Source organism: Helicoverpa zea, chromosome 20, assembly GCF_022581195.2.
Source record: "Helicoverpa zea isolate HzStark_Cry1AcR chromosome 20, ilHelZeax1.1, whole genome shotgun sequence".
NCBI classification, from domain to species: Eukaryota; Metazoa; Arthropoda; class Insecta; order Lepidoptera; family Noctuidae; genus Helicoverpa; species Helicoverpa zea.
The window spans coordinates 457,875-481,864 of NC_061471.1; the positions used below are offsets into that span (position 1 = coordinate 457,875).

The window sequence follows — 23,990 nt, forward strand, 5'->3', positions numbered from 1 at the left end:
AGATCATTACTGAGTATGCTATACACAAATTACTTATCACGTGACCTTTGACCGATATTACCATTATCACTTTTGTGACACTGAAGTTTGGTGTAACAGTTCCTTCTTTGTCTTTACGCTCCAACTAACATTTTTCATTCAGAAATCGTCGATTCCTTTTCTTTCTTTCATAGATATTTCAAGATTTACCAAATTTCATAAGTATAAAAGTTAAATCTGCCTGTCGATCATATTTGTCGAAACCCACTGCAACTTTGACATTTAAAATATTCGTTATTCTGTCCGTGTCCCAGTGATTAAGCACACTAATCGTCACCTCGCGTTACTCTTCTTTAATGTCTAACAAATAAAGTTTAAAGTCGTCTGTGTCTAATAGTAGTTGTAATACATGAATCGCACAGATTGTATAAGTGGTAGGTTTTTGTGTAATTTAATCGAAATGTATTCGCATATCGATTGGGTTGCGTCACGAGTTGTCGCGAGCAGTCCGCGGTCCTTGAACGATGTTATATTGTTTCCACTAACTTCATTATTGAAGATACTCAGCTTTATTACGGTATCTTTTATTTTGTGCTCTTTTAATTATTGTTCATTCTCCTTTATTTACTTTCCCTCTTTTATTCTATCTGTAAGGTTATTTTCGTCCGAGTAAATTTGTTCAGGTTCGGATATTACTGTACTGTACCGAATTCTTTATTACTATGTTCTTTGTTATACTCTAATGAAAGTTAAGTTAGTAAAACAAACATTTAACAACTTCTAATTTGACTCGCGAAACTTGAAATACCAATTTCAATAATGATGTTAAATTACCTGACGAAAGTAATTAGACTCGCAAAACAGTTATACACTTGACATTTAACGGTACTGAATTTATATTAAAAGAATTATGTAATCTAGGTAAAATGAAAACTTAAGCAATCAAAGTAATGTTTACGGAACATTTAATTCCAATACATGAATGACACATGTGGTTGCGTCATCGTTAAAATAAACTAACACCGCGTGAGAATGATCGAAACTTCGACCGGCATCAATTAGATTTACAAAAGAAAAACAACTCTATACAGCTACATTATATTTTTTAGTTTAATTGGCTACGGACTGGCGCTTCAAAAGCTTTTTAGATTGTTCGTGTGATGCATTGTTCTGATTCCAATTAAAATAACTTTACCAGTTGACACGGGGCACGCAGTTTTCTCCTTAACTACTTAACCATATCGGTTGAGGCTTGAAATCTCCTGAAATTGCATTCGCTTTGACACTTCGTTAGTGATCCAGTAAAAAATAAGATTTGTGGAGGTCGTAAGTGATCGATTCGATGCGGATAAGTGCGAGAGTTATTTACAAAGATCACCGCATTATTGCTTCGATTCGCTCGAGTGTTTCCTTACGTAGCTAACTGTGTTCCAAAGTGTACCATTAAGTAGATGACTGCGGTCTTAGTGATTGTACGATCCCTGGGGATGGCCGGGTTCGGGATAACTTCCTACAGTTTGATTTTCTACTAAGAAATAATGTGTTGGAAACATTTCGGATAGTAAGTTTATACGGCAATGAATACGTTATCCTTTATTAGACTTACTTTCTTATCTTTTTTATTTATGTATGTGGAATGTACATAGAATAAATCGGTCTAATAGTCTCACATATAAAACCCTTCAACTCTTTTATCACTTGATTCTCACAAAGAAAAGTAAATATAAAGTGTACCTCTGGTTTATCTTGGCTGCGAATCTGAGGAGTGATTGAGGAAAAGGCTCGCTAATATCCCCCCTCCCCTGTCAGCGCTGCATTCTTTCTGTGAATTCATTATGTTTACTCGTGTTTTATTTAAAATTTATTACGACTTCAGCTGACAGATAAAGAATAAATCCTACTTAGAGTGCTTCAATAAGGTTTTATTTTATCACAGAAACCTTCTATATCAAAGCCGGAAATGAACTCGGATAATATTTTCGCCCGTTTTCCGCAATGTATTTAAAGACCACATTGCTTGAAACGACGAGCCCTATCAATGAATGCGGAACTATTTCCTGAAATAGAAAGCTTTTTCATACATATTTAATTTCACAGCTCAACTGTCTCACAGCCTCCATTCAATTTGTATAATCCTTTAATGTTCTCTTACGAAGATGAGCCCACATGTCTTATGAAGACGCATTACTAAACCTATTTCAGTAATAATGCAGAAATCTAATATGCGAGGTCCATTCTAAATACTGCAATCTTTCAATCGAGAGTCAAGGCGAGCGGTAATGCCCACTGATGTCACCGTGGCTAAAATAAAACTGAATACATACCTGCTGACTGTGGTATTCTAATAGCCAACGTTTTAACATGTCTAACAGTTAAAATTGCGGTTGACCATTTAGTAATTCTTTGTATTCATGGAGATACGAACACAGCGTATGTGATGCATCATTATCAATGTCAACCGTAATAACATCATGACTTAGCAAGAACTAGCTCGTACACATAACATCACTTAGATTCGCTGCACATCTTAAGTATACTAGAATTATCATGTACATCTACAGTTGTACACACACTACAGATTTTTCCATCAACAGCCGCTTCTAATGACATTAGAGCTAGAACAATAAAGGTTAATTACAAATTAATGTTGCATCGTGAAGACCGATATGTTTGTTCTATTGTTCTAGTCATCGTAAAAACTAGTTTGCGTACGTTTCAGTTGCTTTTGTAATATTACTATGAAGGTTTTATAGTTCGGCCATTCAGAGAATGCGTTCCTGACACGTCGCGATTGAACTGACGACGTAACTTTGCAATGGCGTTGCAGTTACGATAAAAATATTTTTGCTGGTTGTTTACCGTTTTAACAATTGAGGAGCATTAAAACAACATTATTATATCAATAATCAATGAATGTTATTACGTCGTCAGTTCAATCGCGACGTGTCAGGAACGCATTCTCTGAATGGCCGAACTATAGTTACATAAAGGCTGGGTTGTCGCTGGAATGGAAATGTAATCGCGTCTCACAATGGGGATTATCTTCGGTTATATATTGGTTAGTAATGTACAATACGGTTATTTTTAGTCGAATAGTAAGGACTAAGGTAGAAGAAGTAGAAAAGATTTTCAGGAAAGATATAAGTAGGCTGTACTTCTGTAATAAAGAGGAAACATTTTTTGTTTGTTTGTATCCTGAAGGCTCCGAAGCTACTGAACCGATTTGTAAAATTCTTTCACTGTTGGAGAGCTGCACTCCTCCAGAGTAACATAGGCCACATTTTATACTGGTACGGGCAGTTGTGCCCACGGGACACGGGTGAAACCGCGGGACATCAGCTAAGAAATAAAATGAAATTAATATCAAAGTAACAGCTCTACATATTATTGATTGGTAATTTTGTTGATTGTTGAGTTTCGTGTCTTTTCCTCGTTGTGTTTGAATGTTTCTCAATTTATAGGAAGTTATGAATTCTATTACAGATATTATTCTATTGATTTTGTTGTTATTTGGCTTTTGATACGTGCAGGCACGCATTTAAAACAGTCGTGTATAAACCTGATGGTATTCATACAATGTTAGTCAACATTGTAGCTAGTAAGTAATGTAGGTAACAAATGCAATTTTCCTCCTTTCTTTTCTGTTTTCCTGGTCCTGTTTAAGTAACGTTAAAAGCCATTAAATACAGTTTAAGTTTTTCATAAAAATGGTGGTCATAGGAAGACTAGTCAAGAATATATTTTACAAAAATGAGTCTTTTACATTTATTTTCTTCAATTTTCCGTTGTCGATATAACGTAAGAATACTTATTTAATTTAATAATATACAAAATAAAATACCGCTTCGAATAAATAAACTGTAAAAATATACGATGACAGGCGTTGTAAAAACATTTCTTTTTCATTTCATCGCTGAAACTCACGCCAACTCCACGGAAGGCTGTTTTATGATAAAATAATACACTCTAGTTGTAATAAACTACTTCTAACTGCCATCAAGTGTAATTATTTTAATATCAGTTGCCCGTCAGCTACAGCAATGAACGTTGACAACGTTGCATTCACACTTCAATAAATATTTCTGATTTTCTTAACGATTCTTAAGTTCATTCTCTCTGAGAATTTAGCAGAGCAGAAGAATCATTTAAATTGACGGACTTTTAAAATGGTTAGAAATGTAAAATCTTACCTAATCAAAATATTTAAATTAGCGTTCATCGATCACCTTGACCGACCATTCAAATGAGTAGAAAAAAAAACACGAAAATGTTCCGAGCTCGTGCGACAGGCCATCAGTCGTCAGTGGTCTGTCATTCGCACGTCGAAGAAATATTACAGTATAGAACTGCAAGTTGGCTGCTGGCTTACTTCTCTAGACCTTGACCCAAAAATAACAAAACATTCGTGTTGACACCCTGACATCGAACGTCTAGAATACTTTTTGTTCACGAGTGTGAGCGCCATTGTTCTCGCTACGGAGATCACTCTCCGTTTTCAAACTAGAATCAGAACGTGATTAATGCAGTTTTTATCCGCACCGTGGCTATGCAAATTAAAAGACAATATTTGCTCTCGATATTCAGATTAGTTCACAATCAGAAACGTCGCCTTGATCTCTTTGAACACAATGAATATGGGATCACATTTATTGAGTTATTCAGAATTCTGCTTTCCACTCGAGTGCCAATAGACTCGATAGCTATGTACTTAAACAGGTTTTTATTGTATACGAAATTAAGGATTTTATAACTATCGTGGCGTGTGCTGCCATCTACTAGATAACTTAGAAATAATAAAACAAACTCGTTATGTAACAAGTTTGTTACATGAAACAGGAAATATTAACATAACCGGCTTCCCCGAAAATAAAATTTAATAAAATAAATATTACAGAGACGAAAATTCCTCGGTGAAATACTAGTTCAACCGACGTTTGACATTGCTTACGGTTACTATGAAAATAAAAAGTGTTCCGAATAGCTGACCCACATAATATGAGCGTAACAAATGATTTATGGCACAGCAAAGCACTTGATATTCAAGTGTTTCGTAACTGAGTGTGTAAAAACGCGGAATGTCCTGGTGAAGTACTACAATAACTCAATAGCATGTATAATTGGATAATAGTGATAATCTTTCTTTATGAGCGCGGCCTTGCGCGGGCCGAGAGTGAGACCGCGGCAGCGCGCGCACTCGCTGCACATTACGCGAGGCACTGCATCAAGCAAACGTTGGAGCCAAAACCGGTGACAGATTTTAATACTCCACACTTTTGCCAACTCACGCTCTGCCCACCTAATCCTAACTAGGTACAGTTTTTTGGCCCACTGTTCTCAATTATTGTAGCATTGGACTAATACCAAGCGATAATGACATGTTTTAAAACTTTAAACGATAATGTACTCTAAAGTTTAGCAGTTAGGATTTAGAATGTATCGCATTAGCTTCCAATGTTTCCAAGGTCAAGGGAGTTACTCAATAAGACCGGTTGTGTATGTCACTGTGTCTGTTCGTTGCATAATTTCCCGCGGTTTGTGTTCACGACTCCAAAGATGACACACTCGTTTCTATATTTCTACCAGTTTACGAATCAATAAAACCTTTTTATGCGAGGCTGGTTTTAGTTTGCTTGAATATGGCGGATGTGACGCAAGCGCACGGGTATGCTAAAGTCCAGGTTTTTCTGCTGGTTTTATATGTTAAACAGGCACAGTATTGTACGAATAAGTTAAAAAATACTTTGTGGTGTTGTGTGGTAGCTGGTGCTCATAGAAACGGCCTTGGAAACAAACGACAGTTTGTAGCGTCAGTCGATAATATTGCACTTTGTTGTTATTGATTGAAAATCTGCTCGTTTAGCCGTGGAACCTGAACCGCTAGTAGCTATGGAAGAACAATAGAAATTGCATTAGTAATTTATAGAAACAACTTCCTAACTTCAGATAACACTATTGAAAATCTTTCTTCGTCCAACTCTATAAAATTGACAATCCTATTTTAGACATCAAGTCTGGGGCATTCAGATAAACAATGTCATCACAGTAATATTGCTAGTAAGTATGTGTGCCCAGCATTCTGATATACAACCGATGTCCCATGGGACCGCCCGGTCCGCCGATACAGATTGTGTTTACGAACTAACATTAATATCAAATAAAGGAAATTATAATTACAGCATAGGACCACAAACTCATTGACGAGTATTATTCCGACGTAGATAACGTTATGCCGACGAAGGAGTTAGAAACAGGAAAATATAAATGTTAATTTGACCATACATATATTTGAAGTCATCGCTATCAAGGTAATGAAGTAATCAACGTTGTTAATAATATCTGCACTAACAATGTTACTTATAATAATAGGTTCAGTGTCGTATGTTTTGTGTTCTGTGAATGTCAATTGGCTTGTACACAAGAAAAACTGCAATCAGTCTTTTTTAATGAACATACTCAATTAAGTATTATGAACGAAGGTAAATAAAACCTAGTACATTATAGGTACTGAATAAGGCATCAGTAAATATCGTCGTTGATATTCCAAACGTGTTGTAGTAATAGAAGTACGCGTGTTAGCAGGTAACGTAAGCGTTGCATCAGCACCACAAATTAGCTCATCACCCACAATTGTTGGGAAACGTTTCTAGCAATGCAATGTAGCTGATACGACTCACTAGTTATACACTGGTTTTTATTCAAGACGATTATGATAACACCTACATTTAGGAAAGTACTAAAACAACGAATGCGCAACTTTCCTTAAGTTATCTACAAGATTAATGTATGTAAAAACCAGTCAGGGTGATTTAGAAGGTCACCAGACGTTTTTAAATAATAATTCAAATCAAAAGCACCATCATAAATTCATAAAGAAACATTAGTCACAAACACCATTAATCTTCCATCGAAGTTAGCGAAATGAAGTCTTGATAAATTCACAATAATACTTAGGCACAAATAACGCGTGACGGTGGCCTATTCATTTGGGCAACAAAGCTGGCCGCCCGGCTGCGATCAATAATGCCGAAACACCGGGTGCCGATCCCCATAACCCTCCAGCGCTGATAGCCGACCTCTAAACCTTGATTAGCTTCAACTTCCACAAAAGGGGGATTTGGAAAATTGGAATCTGAACAGTAATTCTACTATTTGGAGCACCCTGCGGCATTGCTAATGACATGTGTTTTAAGTCACATTTTGCCCTTTATGGCTCCGGGAAATTCCGAATGGTAACGGATTGTTTTCGTCTGAGGCGTGTCCGTATGAAATTCGGAACAAAGGAAATGCGGTGATAGCTCTATAGCGTCAATAATAAATTATGTTTGCTTAATTTCTCTTTAAAACTCTTTGGATATCGAAAACAAACAAAGGAAGGATAAATAATTAAAGTTATGATGAAAAAAATATCTGTGGGACGCTCAGCGGAGCAATTCGAAGGGTGTAATTATGAGTGGGTCTGCAATAAAATAAATAGCGGCGCATCAACATTCCACTTTGAATGAATGTGAAAAGTTCCAGTTTTGAGATGAAGTGTGCCAGTTTTAATGGGTGCACATAACTCAGTGCAGCAAACGCCCCATCTCCCGATAGTCTGCCAGATTCTGGCGGTGTTTGATCGCTATCCGTCATTTTTGGACTATTAATATATTGGAGGCAAGTGCTCTATTTTTGGGAAGCGCAGTTTCGTAAACGTCCATGAAATACCGGGTTGAAAATTCCTCTGGGTGTTCAAGTTTTTCCACCTTAAAAATTGTCTTGATTGGTCTACTCTCTGTGGTCCAAATGCATTTTAAATAGCCCAACTGTCTTTCTAACTTCCCGGTCGCAATTCGCCTCGGGACTTTCTGAATGCTGCTTCGGAACTTTGTTGACTTAAAATTACTTTCAATTCTACATCGAATTGAAAGTTAAAAACATAACCTCGTTCTGGCGCAGTCGGGTACTTTCATCAATCCAAACATATTTTGAAGACTTAAAAATCAAAATAAACTTAGTAAAAATATTTTAAATCTCACTTCGTTTTCATCAACTAGACTATTTACATAACAGTCAATAACATTAATAAGGTTTTCATCACAGGAGTACTTTAATTTTTCCAGTTGTTGATCAAGGAAATTTTCGCTCTTAGTGAGTTGTTTTGAATCTAAATCGACTGAAGTAAAATACGTCTGTAAGTTTCTTACATCTGGAAATATCTAGATTATTAAATTGGGCATCTTCATAAAATAATGCTCGCTCAAGAATGCCTAATCCCCGCAAACCTCGGAATAAAGCAAATATTCTCAGATTGATAGCAGTGTAATTATTATTAACGCTTATCTTCACAACCGGTCCTTTGCGAACTGAAGGACCAGAAAATTACCGGTTGTTTTATCCCTGTCTGCAGAATAATTATTAGATGGCGGACAATACAATTCTGATTAGGTTTGCGTGAATCTGCGCGAGATACAAGCGAAGCATTCAACGTTGTCTTGTTATTAGCAGTTCATTTCCTTATGGGGTTATTTTATCATCTTTTAGTAAAGTCTTGTTTTGCTTGTCTGCAGGTACAACGGAACGAGCATGCCTCATCACGGGCTCCGTCGACGGCATCATGGTGGTGCTGGACTTCATCATGGACAAGATCAAGGAGAAGCCCGAGCTCGTCAAACCCTTCCCGGAAGGCGTCGATACCAAGATGCCTCAGGATAGAGACAAGCAGGTATGAACACATTTAAAACAACTGTTGTAGTTTTATAAAATGTAAATTGTGAGAACAATGTTCTGCGGTTGGAAAATTCTGGAACAAAACTAGGTAAAAAAAACTTTGATCAGCGGACAAGAAGTGTCCGTACTGTTGTTGCTATTATAAGTAAATTCTGTACTATCCCACAACTTTGCTCCGTTGAAAAGATATCAACTACTGTTTTAGCAATTTGGGAGCACAATTTTACATAATGGCACCGAACATAATAGCTGAACTCTTACAACAAAACATTAAGGGACACTTTGGGTGTTTCAATGTGCGGATGTGACCTTTTTGCCGTGCATAAATTAGCCAGTTTCCGTCCTGCTTTTCGACTTAGATAAGCCGCAAACCATATTTGATAATGTCTTGCCGCGTAAGCAAAAACTGGGGTATCTTCAGTCTTCAATCATCGCATTAGGGCTGTCATGGCGGCCGCATACGGGAACGGGAGTGGCGCATAAATTGTAAGCAACGCTACGAAACCGAGACAAATGGCCGCCATTTATACGGAACCCCTAAATAAGTGTAATGTTCCAGTCGTCTCGTGTATCGCACTGATATTTGATAGGGATTTTGGATTTAGGAAGTGTTGCGGAAGATGTCGGAGCCTCGCATTATATTTATTGTTTATTTTTGTTTTCCCGGGAAATTGATCCCAGGAAAACTTTTCATTCTATATTTTTTGGAGCAATTGCGTTGTAGAAAAGGTTCTATATATTCGAACGGATATAACATCTGCTGTAACCCGCTTTACATTCCTACAGCTCTCAATTTAGGATTTTATTAGTACAGTATAAAAGCAAACAATGTAAAGGGTTATAAACATGCAGTACTCCACAGTACTGGAACATAAAATACTGAAAACAAAAAACACAGTTACAATTGAACTGAATGTAACAATTACGTACTTATGGCAGTTTCCCCCGCACTGGGCTCGATCGCTCGCTGTGCCAAAACTGTTATATTTACATATTTGTTCAGCCTCTTCGCCGTACATTGTGTGCTATGTAGTACATAGCATTTACTATGTGTGTCAGGGTGCTACTGCCGAGCCAGGAATTCAGTTTCATGGGCCTTTGTGCGAGCGCTAATTGTTCATTGAAAATAATTTTTGATTGTTCTTCTAATAGAAAAATCAATTAACCTTATGTAAATTGACCTATAGAAGAGAAACTGTTATTCAATTGAGTGAATTAATCACATTTAAAATTGCTATGAAATTCTGAATAATTTTGAAATTATACAAGCCACGTCAAAAAGAATATTGTTTGTAACTATGTAACAGACTGACACTCTGTAAAGTAAGTAAAATAGTCCATTGCAGGCAAACTTTCTGAGAACCGATTAAGCCAGGGGTGCTCAACTCGAGCCCGCTTGTCTGCCCACCGAGCTCGGCTTTTCACTCAAGAAATTTAATTAAATTAACGCAACTATAAATTAACTTGATGCTTCTGGTGTCCGTTTAGTGAAAACTTGTAATATTTTACACAAAACGTAAGTTTTTCATAGCAATTTGTTATCAAAAGAACAATTTAAAAGGGCAAAGAATGAAAGCTAGTCAAATTCATGAAGTGTGTTAATTGGGCCAAAAAGGTCGAATAAACCGTCTGGTGTCGATGAAAAAAACCGTACATTCTTAGAACACGATATCGATTAACTCATAATAGACGGCTATTAAATATTAAACAAATTTTCTTCACGTTGTTCCCCGCGATGGCGTGAACGATTTTAAACGGTATCAACGCTGGCATATTAAATTAGCGGCGAGCGAGGGCGCGCCACGTGCTCCCACCACGTGCCCGCCGTACTGATCACAGTCTTCAATAAATCATAATTGTGTGTCGAACATTGTTTTATACACTTTTTATACAAATTGGTTTGCGGTTCAAGACGAAAAATTCACTTTAAGCAGAGCAGACACTGATGGAGTTGTAGGTAATTGTAACGTCGGATTTTCCTAATCGCCACACGTATTGGTTTTACTAATATCGAAAAACAATCTCGCGTTTTTGTGGCACGACACGACAGTCACGTAATAAATCTAAATATCAATATAGGTGGAGGCACTGAAACAAAAAGGTTGGCGAGCTCTGAAAATATTGGTCATCGTAACATATGTTATGGACATCGTCGTTTGATCGCGGAATGAATTCAATTAATGGCTGGCCGAATGACAGCTTTTATTTATTTCGTTCTATCGAGAATGAAACAATAATAAAACCCGCAATATCAGTCTCAGAAACATTTATAACCGGTCACATTTTACCCGGCTGTGTTTCGGATGGCACGTTAAACTGTAGGTCCCGGCTGTCATTGAACATCCTTGGCAGTCGTTACGGGTAGTCAGAAGCCAGTAAGTCTGACACCAGTCTAACCAAAAGGGGTATTGAGTTGCCCGGGTAACTGGGTTGAGAAGGTCAGATAGGCCAGTCGCTCCTTGTAAAGCACTGGTACTCAGCTTCATCCGGTTAGACTGGAAGCCGACCCCATCATAGTTGGCAAAAAGGCTCGGAAGATGATGATTTTACCCGACTGCCGAAGAATGTATAGAATGCAATTCCATTGCGTCCAAACTAAATGTGGGACAATGTTAATGATAGACACAATCAGTGTTGTATATCAAGTGTCGAGCATAAAATAACTATTGGGCGTTATCTTAACAGCCGGCACTGTTGCACTAGATAAAAATACACTCGCATTCTACATCGTTTTGTGATTTTATAGACTGGTTGGAAGTTTCAAAACTGCACCAAATAGGTGTTAAATGATTTATCTTCATAACGTTGGACGATGATGAAACAATCCAACAGGACGATCATAGTCGTGACGAAGAGAATAATAACTTTTTACTTCTGCGATAATTTTTTCTTAATTTTTTTGTACTCAGGTTTACCACCCACGTCCGTTTTATCGAGCAGCACGGTATGCTGTGAAACTTGATCAAAAAGCTCTTGAACAGACCCACCATCTTTGAATGTCATTGACATTTCAATTTCCACGTAATTGGTGATTGTCATCTTGCCTAAAAGGAAAGTATCATTTTACGTTACCGAGGGGTGCCTTTGTAACGAAAAGGAAAAGCCTTTCGGATACGCGCTTGCCTCAATATAATAATAATTTTGTTGACTTGTATCGCGTATCGGGACCTACACAAAATGTAAAGGAAATTTTATCTCAAGGAGTGGGTGAAAGCTATATTAACACTGAATATTATATTAGGAGTGCTTACCTTCTGGAACTGCATCCCCTTCATGTTAAAATTCAATTCAATTGTAATCAGTAAACGCATAACAGTTACTGTTTGTGTTCCATTTAACGATTGCCAGTAATAGAGTCAATGGGAAGTGATTACGCGTGGTAATTTGATGTGCCGGCATTATCCTGTGCTCACACCAGGTTAGCCAAATGAAAATCAAATTGTGATTGTAAGCAGAAACCGTTAGGCCTCCATATCAGACTATTTGCATGCAAATGGCCGGCCGCAGTTAAGGGCCAACTTTGTATTCATAGAGAAGTGTATTTTTCTTTTATTTATTGAGGTAGGCCACTTTATGCGCTGGCCGGCTTCAGAAGAATGCGACGCGAGCCCGCTGTTCAGAGTTTTATTGAAAAATATTTGGCTTCATGCTGAAGTGGTGTTTTTTCCGGTGTTTTTTCGGTAGTAGATGAAGGAGAAAGTTTATTTGTAGAGGCTTCACAGTGAAATGGACGAACTGAACAAAATATTTCCATAGAATTTAAATGTTCATGTCATGTTGCGTCAACACCTAACATAGTATTTACCTACCGATTCGTATCTATGAGTCAGAATAGTCATCTAGGCGTGATATTTACTAACTACTAAAAATAAGCAACGAAAAAATAAAACAAGACCATTAATATTTGATTAACTTGAAATACTCGTAACCTAAAGACCAAAACGCTCTCAATTGATTGAAGGTTAAAGATCAAACCTTTTTAGATGACGATGTTCAACTTGTGACCTTTCTCGGACCTCTTCAAAACAACGGATCTTATCTATTATTCACGTTAATCTGTGGATACCTGCACAGCAGCACTAGAGGGTGAATAGAGGTCACGGCTATTTACTAAACAATTCCACGTAATAGTTTTGGGAACATCGCGTGGAAACACTTTCGTGGACGGCATCACGATCCATCACCCTTGATTTATTGTTAGCGCTGTTAAATTGTCGCTGTTATCAGAACCGAGGTGGCGTGGTGCTCGCCATTCCTAACTTTGATTATTTTGCTGGATTTACACGATAAAACTTGCCAATTTTAGAGATATCTTTACAGCAATTCCAGGAGTCATAAGTGATCCAAAATACTCGCTTCGGATAATAATTCTTAAAACTTTCCTCATTTCCTGCCGAGCTAGATAATGCTAATGATAATGTACCTACACAAAGTTATATTGCATATCAGCCTTATCAGGTATATAAATAACCGCGTCGTTTATATAACGAAACATTTATTGCTTATCAAATCCACCTCTTGAAACAAATGATCAACGTGGTAATCAAAAGGTTACAGACACATACTCCATTTGAATAACTTCGTTTCCAACTTACACATAATTGTTAATTTATCTAACAAAGGCCTATCAATGTAAAAAAGTCTACACCTATGTAGATACCTTCCTTTCAATAATCCTGCAACCATAACTCGATCATAAAATGCCACAACTCGTAATTGAATCAAAAACCAGTATTTAAAATTTCAAGTACAAATTAAAATGCTATAACAGAGCCGCAGTCGGCATGTAGGTATGTCAGAAAATTAAGTCTGAATTATAAAGTAAGGTGCGCTCGTGAAACCACTAAATGCATATTTATATCATGCATGAGCTTCCGTTCTGTTTGCGGGCAGGGATAAAAACATACATCATACAGAGCCAGCGATGGACAAGTACAAATGTTGTGTACCTCTGTCTCTTCAGGATTGATCGAAAGATGATTTATCGTTCTGGTGGACGGTTCATTATTTGCTGGCTTTTATTGACGCCCAGAAATGGAATTCAGTAAAAGAACTGCGTTATTTCCTGAATCCTGAGCCTTTGGTCTCATATCATCAAAAACTTCGACGAGATTGATATTTCTTTAACTTCCTTCCGCTGTTTGTTATTGGGGGGTCCTGCTCTCGTATTTCTTAACCCCAGTGAAATTAAACAATTCAACCAGATGAAGCGGAAAACTAACTCCTCGTTCGGACGACAAAACTTTATAAAACAGCTCGTAAACTTGAGGGGAACGAGCAGTAGCGTGCACGGCATTAAATCTGCAGTACACATCGCGACTGCACAAACTACTAGAACAAGTAGTATAGCTAAATGGGCGGCAAGGTCAGGCGCGGGCGAATCACGCTCCACCAGTATCGTACGTACTTCATAGGACTGCGATAAACACTTCCAAGTGTGTCATGTGCACTGAATCTGTGTTGTTCCAACAACTGCATGTTTGTACCGTCACTACGTCTGCTGAATTACTAAACTAGTCTGCCAAGGTGTTGAAGTCTTTAGCATACGAACATTAGGGCACTCCCTTTATATGATTACATATCTCTATTTTGATTTATTCCGCATATTTTAAAGAGCTCAAAACTACTTGTTATCTACATATATTCATTTTTTCTAACTACATAATAGTATGTAGTTGTCTTACACTACTTTAATTGGTTGACATGAATGACATGAACTTGTGTATAGAGTGGAATATGAAAGATGGTATAAGAATTTAATCCTGAAAATATTCCAGTATTCCCAATTTTAGTCCGGTTATATTACAATTTACCCAAAACTTGGCAAGCCGTATTTACTATTCCTAATCAGATTTGGGAGACTCTGAGCGCTTTCGAAACACTACTTCACATTCCAATTAACACTGTGCAAACGTGTAAAATCAACACGTCGGATCATTTAATTGAACCATTACACCATAACTTACGTAAGCGTGGCATTAAGGTTTATTTCTATTCGGTTATCTTCTCGGCTGATTAGCTCTGGCGGAACAGTTGCCGATAGTGACGGTGGCGACTGCGGCCGACCACGTGCCTTCACGTGCAGGGTCATAGATCAATATCGTGTGAGCTGAGAAACTACCACACTACTGAGAACCGAGCACACTACAAAACCTTTGAAACTAGTGACGAAATCACTTACCGCATCGTCTGCAGTGTAACTCCGTCCTCTTCGGTTTTTTGTCGATGCGGCGCCGGAGAACACTGCGGTCATTACATCACGTCGCTGGAGGGTCCTCTATCTGATATACGCACTGCGGATGGAAATTTTATAGTAATTGCGAACCCAACTGCGAAATTGTATTAGAAGCATATTTTTATGCACGCTTAAAAAATAAAACTTCATACACTATAAAATGCGGTCTGGAGATATTTTCTAGAAAGCGTTTTACTCACCACTTGACTCCAAAACTTTCTCATCGGACAATATTCCGAGTGGCACAGAACATCGAGAGTTCTTCGCTCATTAAAAATGGTCTGACCCTAGTAACCTAGTTTTCTTTGTTCTGTGTGTCGTACCTCAGCGTCATTATACTCCAGTCCGTATGTCGTAAGCCATTAATTAACGAGTAACAGCTTAGTTATGTACCCACGGCCCCCGTAACTGCCAGTTAGAGAATCTGTATGAAGGGTTTTATCAGCATGTTAAACATAATGTGCTATTTAATGCTTCACGTCTGGTTTATTCAGTCGTTAAGTTTCAAGACTCCCGGCTGCGACAGTTGTGACAGTTTCCAACCAACGTTTCCAGTTGGTGAAAAATTGCGGAATAATCTCACAGCTTTTTAATTAATTTCATGTCAAGTTAATTTGCTTGTTCAGACTTCGTGTGGTCATAAATGTCAGAGTATTTTAAACATGCCCTTAATTTATCTTCCACGTTATTTATGTTTTGAATTTAATAAGCTTTGAATATGGATGAAATTTTAAATCAAATATATTTACTAAAGCTTTAAATGGCAGAGTTGTTTTTTCTTATTCTGAGACTAAAAGACGTTCAGAATTGCTAATTAATTTAGAAACAATCAAGAATTCCGTATTAAATTAAACAATGCTAATAGCTTTTCACTTTTTTTTTGCCACGACAGAATCCTTCAAAATTATGAATACTCGGCAATATTGCCTGTTTACGCAAATGCCATTTAACATAAAATCAAGTTTACTGTGTATTTAGCTTTTATTCACCCTTTGTTCTACCGTACCTTCCATTTAAGACCATAAAAGCTCGGCTGCTCGACATTAAGGCCTACATAAAATGGAATTTAAACGCCAGCCAGTGTGGCGTTGGTTTTATTTAAGCTCGTTTGGATCGTCGTCTTGAAAAGTAACCTGATTAATGATTTCTGTTAGAAAAACCTAAAGCTAACTTATAGCCCGATCATTTACTGCGATAGAACACTAACTACATTAACTTTTTTCTTTACGACACAAAGTAAACCATAATTTTTTGTAGGTTTCTTTTCTGCCGACACAGTCACTCAATTTGCTTGTGCCGTTGGGCTTCAATCACGGTGTACCGACATTAAATCTTCACAGCATTCTCACTTCTTCTACTCACTCGCCTCTTAACATTTCCATTACCACAACCACGTCTTCATTCCAGGTGAAGATCCTGGTGCCAAACTCCACGGCCGGCATGATCATCGGCAAGGGCGGTAACTACATCAAGCAGATCAAGGAACAAAGTGGTAGCTACGTGCAGATCTCGCAGAAGGCTAAGGAGCTCTCGCTGCAGGAGCGGTGCATCACTGTCGTGGGTGAGTGTCGACAGCACCCTCAGGCTACCATGACAGTACACCAGTTTCCGACGTTAAACACATCATATTATCGACGGATATCGATGGCCTTTCTCGTGACGCCACCGCTTGTCGTAAGGGTTTCGGCCATAATCACGACCAAGTCGCCTTCAACATTAACCGCTCGCCACCTTAAATTATTGTAATTAAGTGCGTACTCCAAGCAGGTGAAAATAGGTGCTCGATTAATTAAATATTAATGGACTGCGGGGGATATCAGGGATCACGGCGAGCCTCATTAGATAAGCAGCCCCTTTAAGCGTTCATTTGCAATTCACCAAATTATCCTATCTTTATTATTCACAGATAAGTGTTGTACCTTCAGTGTCTCGGTAGATTGGGACCTTGCGATACGACTTTTTAATTTCCTTTGAATTGGGAACATCATAAGGCTTTTGCTTGCTAACAAAATTTTGCAGAACAGTTAGTGTCAGTTATAATCCAGACAGCTGACAGCAGCACTCGTTACGGCTACTGAAGCCCCAAAAGTTTAGCGATTTGTCTAACTTTAGGATATCTATCTTTAGCCTCAATAATTAGTGTACTTAGCCGGGATTAATAGTGATATAATACGGATATTCCAAATATACACCACCAAAAATTTCGTCTAATCCTCATGCATTAGACTGAGTGGAAGCTTATGTTACGTACGATTACCCTAGTTATATTCCAGTGATACTGTAAAATGCCTTTATATGAAAAGACAACACAAGTCTCGCCTAACTCGGTTATCTAGAATTCATCAAGTTTCCATCACTTTCAGTAATACATCTGTTCGTCTGAATGTCCGTTTACGATCTTATTCGGATTGCTCTTGAATTAACAATGATAGGAGATTGGCTTTGCCTCGAGATAAAACTGACGAATGTGAAATAAATCTTCATTGAAACACTTATTTTCTTTTTCATCTAAATTTTATGACTACCGATGCTAGTAACTTTAGATAGCTTTTAGCAATGTAAGCAATCTTAACCTTTGCTTATGGCTTTCAATGTTAATGGAAAAAATGTCAAGAGCCACTTAACCGCAGTCTGGTTATCCTTCAGGTACAACTTTACCTCGTCTTGAGCAGCAAAAATATATCCCGATTTCATTTCTTTGACAAATTCATACATAGTTCCAATATAGTCCAGTAACTTCTAACAACCATCGGAGACCATTACAATGGTATATGATTTTCTAGAAGTCCCAATAACAATTTAATCAATTTTCGCGGCCGGTCAGCGCAGCCAGCGGATGCGTTTTACTGCTTCATTGAGCATCGCCGAACGCAATAGGCTCTCCGCCAAAACTGAACAATACGGAAATATATTACAAACTCATATGTATTAGAAGCATCCATAATTTATTGAAAAAGACGATAGTTCACTGGTATTTTTGTATCTGAAGGATTATCTTTCATTTTCAGAGCACACAAAGTATTCTAAATTAATATCGATTGTACAGTGTGGTATAACAAAAGAGAAAGTATCGATATATTGTTATTTGTTACTGTTATGTCCAGCCATCCGCGGATTGTGTCGCAATTGTCTACCAAATGTGTTCGCGGTGAGAGGATGTATCGGCTTACACAATCGCTTCTAGGCGTTCATAGATCTGTGGTTTTTGTACCATAGAAATTGTAATCTTAGCCTTAGATTTTTTTGCATATCAGAATTATCTTAATACTTTTAATAAAGCTTATTTTATGAGCTACAAAATATACAATTAAGTTTTTCCACTTACTACAACAAAGAGCGATCATAGAAAACTAATCGTTTTTTTGGCTGCGCCCTTCACGTGCGCGAGGTCACATTGAGGCCCTAATTATACAGTTTTACAATAGTTTGCTTCCAACAACGACCTCAATAGTAGATACTATTGTCGTGGTCGAGCTTTTGTGTGCTCTGTTCAAGTTGTGATAGAAAAATACAGCTTTCAGGCTATATTCTTGTAGATTAAACTGTTTGTCTCCCTGTCTACTTGTAATATACAGGCTTCTTGGAAAAATATATGGACTGCCTCGGTAATACTTGAATTAATTCGCCAGTATTAGCTGGGAAATGAATACGATATGAAACATTTTTTACTCGACTGCCAAGTTTCAATGACGTAAAAATAAACGCAACAGCACAATGATTAGTTTTAGACCATAACAAATCTAACCGCATTATTCTGCAAAATAATCTTTAAAACCACAGCCTCTCGTACTACGATAAAAATAAAAACACCTAGAAATATTTACTGAATTTTAAAACTTAAATGTTCGGCTGATGGAAGCCAGATTATCTGATATTGGATTTGCGGCATCCATATCGCGGGAAATTGTGCCGGATAGGCAACCGTGAGTGTAACGCGTTCGCCGTAACCCGCGGGACACGGCATATCTACCGGATAAGACGAACCGTTCCGAATAACGAGCACGTGCGGGTTTGCCGGTTTAGCCGTAAGGATGCAACTTGTAGACATGATATTCTTATTCTGTTATGAAATATTTTTCTGAAATTTTTCTCGGGGGATGTTGCTCGGAAAATTCGTGGTAAAGTTTTATATGATCGATACTATATTTTGAGAGAAAAAATGCAATGCTGTTTTGGGTCTTTTGTTCATTGAATTGCTCCATTTTGGAGCGGTAGTATTAATGAAATTAATTGCGTGGTTTAATGACTGCTGTCATAAAATAAACTGCACAAATAACGGTGCGTTTGACACTCATGACTAACTTAGGTAATTGTTCTTTTTAGACTTAGGTAGGTCCATTTATTTATTGTGGATTTTGAAGACACAGTCTACACTAGGTCACCTCCAAGTAGCGTTTTGCTAATTATCCAATTTCCCATTGGATAAGGGAAAAGTAACTAACTATAGTATACCATAATCCTATGATAAAATAACAATAACTACAAACACGTGTATACAAATAAGCCACAGACAGGTAGAAGCTGCTAAAGGTCAAATCACAACGTGTGACAATGGCTGACGATACTCCGATGTGTGCACAAGGTTACACTATTATTATACGGCTAACTGTCATATTCACAATACCTAATATGTTACTACTGTCAATATGCAAAAAGAAAAAAATATCATATTTTTTATAGGCATAACATAATAAAAAAAAAAAAAAGAAAATGCGGTCCTGTCTATCCCATTTGTAGATCTGTGGAATCTCAAAAATGTGTTCGAAATCTAGCCAGCTTGTTAGCGGGGTGACATTAGTAGGAACAATGCATGAAATAGTGCAGAAGTGCATTCTGCTGGCCGCTTGCCCGCCGCCGAGGACTGCGTACACATTGATTTATATTAGCTTATTTATGCATACATATGTATATTAATATATACTAGTCTGTATGTATGTATGTGTTCAATGGCGCGTGTAACAGCTGATATGTGCGTACTTGCCGGTTACCTTTGTCGGGTATTATATTAAGAACTCTCAAAGTCAGTTGCATTAACGAGATTTGTTGACTACCCTTGGACTGCATAACCCGGCTCTTTGATGCTACGTGGATCGAACTAGATTTTCCTATCATATGAGCATTAGAAAAATGACATGACATAACATGAACGTCCGTTTTCTTAGAACAATTGTTTACTTTGAAAATTGATCTTGAAAATTCAAAGTAAATATGTATTTGTTTCAAAAAAGACTTTGAAATGACTGTTGTCGTTGAACTTGGGTTCTGAGACACAATAAAGCAAAAATACTCTGAATCTATTCCAGTTACCTACCTTCTAAGCTCTTACTAAATGACGGTTATGAAATACTATAGCTAACAGGGTAATGTATACCTGGCATAAGATGCATCTGTATACATTTTGCAATAAATAAATAGCTAAATCCATATTCAATTGTTCCAGGTGAAAAAGAGAACAACAAGAAGGCCTGCCTGATGATCCTACAGAAGGTGGTGGACGACCCTCAGTCCGGGTCGTGTCCCAACGTGTCGTACGCGGACGTGGCCGGGCCGGTCGCCAACTACAACCCGACCGGGTCGCCGTACGCCGTGCCCACCGCTGAGGTGAAAGAGGTGACCGCTCGTACACGCTCTATGTCGTGGCTGGTATCAGCTTGCGGGGCGCTCACTAACACCTTTATATTTATTTATATATTGGGGATATTTGTGGTAATGGCTGAAAATTGCGATAGTGTTCCTTAAATTTTTTGGAATTTTATCGCAAAACAAACGGAAAACCTTATCTTTTGAGGGTTTTCGGAATCTACTGAACAATAGGCAGATGTTTTGTCCTAATTTTTATAACAAAATAATACAGTTGCAATAATAATATGAGTAACTTCTAAAATTGTACCTTCTATACCTTTATAAGTCTATGTATGTACTTATAAAATGTATTTATTTACTTCTTTGTAACAAGAGCGCCCCCTGTATGTGAGGCACGAGCGTGTGCAAGTGGTTGCTCCGGCGACCGACGTGCCGCACTCAGAATTGCACTCTATGTACCCGCCCAGAACTCAAATACAGTTCACGCCAAACTTGTAATCTCGTGCAATGTCACTCGCTGATAACTTTTAAAGATTTACGTGCAGTGTCGCCTAAAAAAATGTTGAGAACTATAGATTGGTAGATTTATTGACGAATAAAACGGTACATTGACCATGCAAAGCAATATCAAGAAAATTATGAGAACCTTATGATGCTGGGCCGCTATATGGAGTGCTTGTGACACTTACACTAACTGCTTACATATTTGTACATTACACTAATTCCTATATTGATATTCATGGGTTGAGGTTTTTTAAAAGAAAAGTAACATCTTATAAAAATATATACTTATACATATTATTTACTTTGTAATTTCTTTTCTGAATATTTGCTGCATCAAAGATTTTATAATCGATACTTCCTATAGTTACACTAAATAAATTTTTTGTCTTTCAATTACACACACAAAACGGTCATTAAGAAGCCCAATCATCATCAATAATCATTTTATTTGCAGAACCACGGTCTGGCAGGCGGCGTGGGGTCGGTGGGGTCGGTGCTGGTGAACGGCGGCGGCGTGGGGTCGGTGGGGTCGGTGGGCGCGGTGGGGGCGCTGTCGCTGTCGCTGTCGCTGGCGCCGCCCGGCCAGGGCGCCGCCGCGCCGCTCTCGCAGCACACGCTCGACAGCATCAAGGTCATCCTCATTACTCATATTTTTCATGTATTTTCATCTCCAAGTCGCTCAACGAGCTATAGAGAGTGATCGAATCCGAAATGAGGAGATCCGTAGGCAAACTAAAGTTACCGATATAGCCCACCGGATTAGCAAGTTGAAGTGGCAATGGGCAGGCCATATTAGGATTACGTAGGACGTCTACCAACAAGGTGGACAGACGACCTTATAAAAGTCGTCGGAAGACGCTGGATGCAGATCGCCTCCAACAGGTGGAGATCTAAGGGGAAGGCTTATGTTCAGCAGTGGACATCCTCTAGCTGAGATGATGATGATGATGATGATTTCCATCTCCCCAGCTTTTTCCTGACTATGTTGGGGTCGGCTTCCAGTCTAACCGGTTTCAGCTGAGTACTTGTGCTTTACAAGGAGCGACTGCCTATCTGACTTCCTCAACCCAACCCGGGCAACCGGCGAAGTCCGGGAAGTGGATCAAATTAAGATTCCAAGATTTTCTTACATACATAGTTACAAATGAATCTCATATACGCGTGTTAATGATTTGATTTGACTCGAAGGCGGCGCTGCGGCAGGCCGGGTACAGCGACGCCGGGGTGAGCGAGATCGGGGCCGCGCTAGCCCTGCTGGTGAAGCACGGCGTGCTGGGGCTGGCGCTGCCGGCCGCGCTGCCGGCGCCGCCGCTGTCGGCCGCCTACTTCCCGCTGCCCGCGCAGGACCCGCCCGCAGTCTTCGGGCCCATCGGACAAGTGCCGCTCGGTATGTACTCAGGTTCGGACGATAGTACCCTATTAGAATTATCTCTTCCTTAGCTGCTAGTAGACTCATTTCCAAATTCATCTTATTCACATCAATATTATGTATCAAAATTTCGGCAACACTCTGAAATAAGACTACAAGCAGCGTCGTGACCGCGTTGCGTGCACTACCAATATCTTTATTCTGCTGTTAAAAGATAATACAATTGATGTAGTTCACATTCTCTGCACATTGTACACGCACCGCAGTCATTACTAAGCCAACCACAAACACCGTAGCAAAAACTATGTTGATTTCAAAGTAATATCCCTCAAAATGTTGTATCTAGAAAAAACTTAAAAATACATGTCTTTTAAACAGACCAAAATAATCTAAAACAAAGAAAAAGCTTACCTTAAATAAATAAAAATCAAACAGGTAATCTTAATGAAACACATTTTACATCAGACAATAAAATCAGGCAAACAGTTGGCAACTTTATTATTTTATTACAACGGTATACAGTTATCTTGATAACACCAGTAATTTTAACTAAATTAACTATTTGTTTAACTGGAATTTGGAATTAACCATTCATTTGCTGAGTTAACACATTGTTCCTGGTTTTATCAATGACGTGTGTTCTGTGGATAATTAAACGCAGAATTTCCACAAATATGGGGTGTGAGTAAAATAGAGCAGGTCATTTTGCAAGTTTCGCATTTCTTTATTTTGTCTGCATTTATATAATCTCGAAATACATCAGTTAGGTCATTTCCCTCGAACACTATTCTCCACAGAATCTCTGAAAACTTTTTGATATTTATTTGTGAATTATTATTATAGAAATATACTGAAAATCTAAGCGAACAATCTCATTTTTACCAACAAAATCTTTCAAAAATATGATAATTTTGCAAAAGCTACAATTTCAGTATATTTTTATATGGAATTCGTCAACTTAAAGAAGTCGTTAGCACAGGTAGGGTCTGGCGGCCGCCGCCGACGTCGGATCTCGTCTCATCGCTTCCAAATTCTAAAGTCTCACAACGCTTGTCATTCTGTCTTGGTATCTGATTGGCTGTCGTGATAAAACAATAACTTTCTCTACGCTTCTGTTCTCACTGCCGTGTTTTATTTCAAATGAAAAGCTCGACGAAAGTTTCCATTTATTTTTGTTTTACAAATTGACAAACGAGATCGAATCGAAAAGGGTTGTTTAGTGCTAGGCTTGAGCGCTAAGTGCATGTTATTGGAGTAAGTGTCCGCAGCCGGGCCCGACCCGGAGCTCACTGTCTAATACGCAGACGTTTTTCAGGTGTGGATGTGATTTCAGATTACACACAGCAAATGATGTGGGCCTATAAGTGTTACCAAAAAGACTAAAACATATCAGGCATCTTGTAGACTCCAGTGGGGCGTGAATATAATGACTTTTGAAACGAAACACGGTTATATTACTAAGAAAGACTATGTATACTATATCGTAATACTTGCATGCTTAGATTACTGTCTGGTGTTTCAAGTGTTGTATTGCTGATCCTAATAACACAATTGGCTTACAGTTTTTATTTTTGTTTATTTAATCTATCAGAAGTTTTTCCAAATTCTTGCCCA

The 23,990-nt window shown here is 38.2% G+C and overlaps 1 protein-coding gene across 8 annotated transcripts in view; it reads left to right on the forward strand.

The window, feature by feature from the left end:
* LOC124640108 (RNA-binding protein Pasilla) overlaps positions 1-23,990 on the forward strand; it is a 57,817-nt gene that overhangs the window by 27,225 nt on the left and 6,602 nt on the right. For 3 of the 8 annotated variants that reach the window (XM_047177753.1, XM_047177757.1, XM_047177756.1), the window contains 5 exons: positions 8,526-8,680; positions 16,328-16,481; positions 20,361-20,530; positions 21,462-21,638; positions 22,196-22,406. In XM_047177753.1, coding sequence (XP_047033709.1) covers positions 8,526-8,680; positions 16,328-16,481; positions 20,361-20,530; positions 21,462-21,638; positions 22,196-22,406 — 867 coding nt within the window. The remainder of the gene's footprint in view (positions 1-8,525; positions 8,681-16,327; positions 16,482-20,360; positions 20,531-21,461; positions 21,639-22,195; positions 22,407-23,990) is intronic. The other 5 variants (XM_047177755.1, XM_047177758.1, XM_047177759.1 and 2 more) reach the window with 3 other exon arrangements.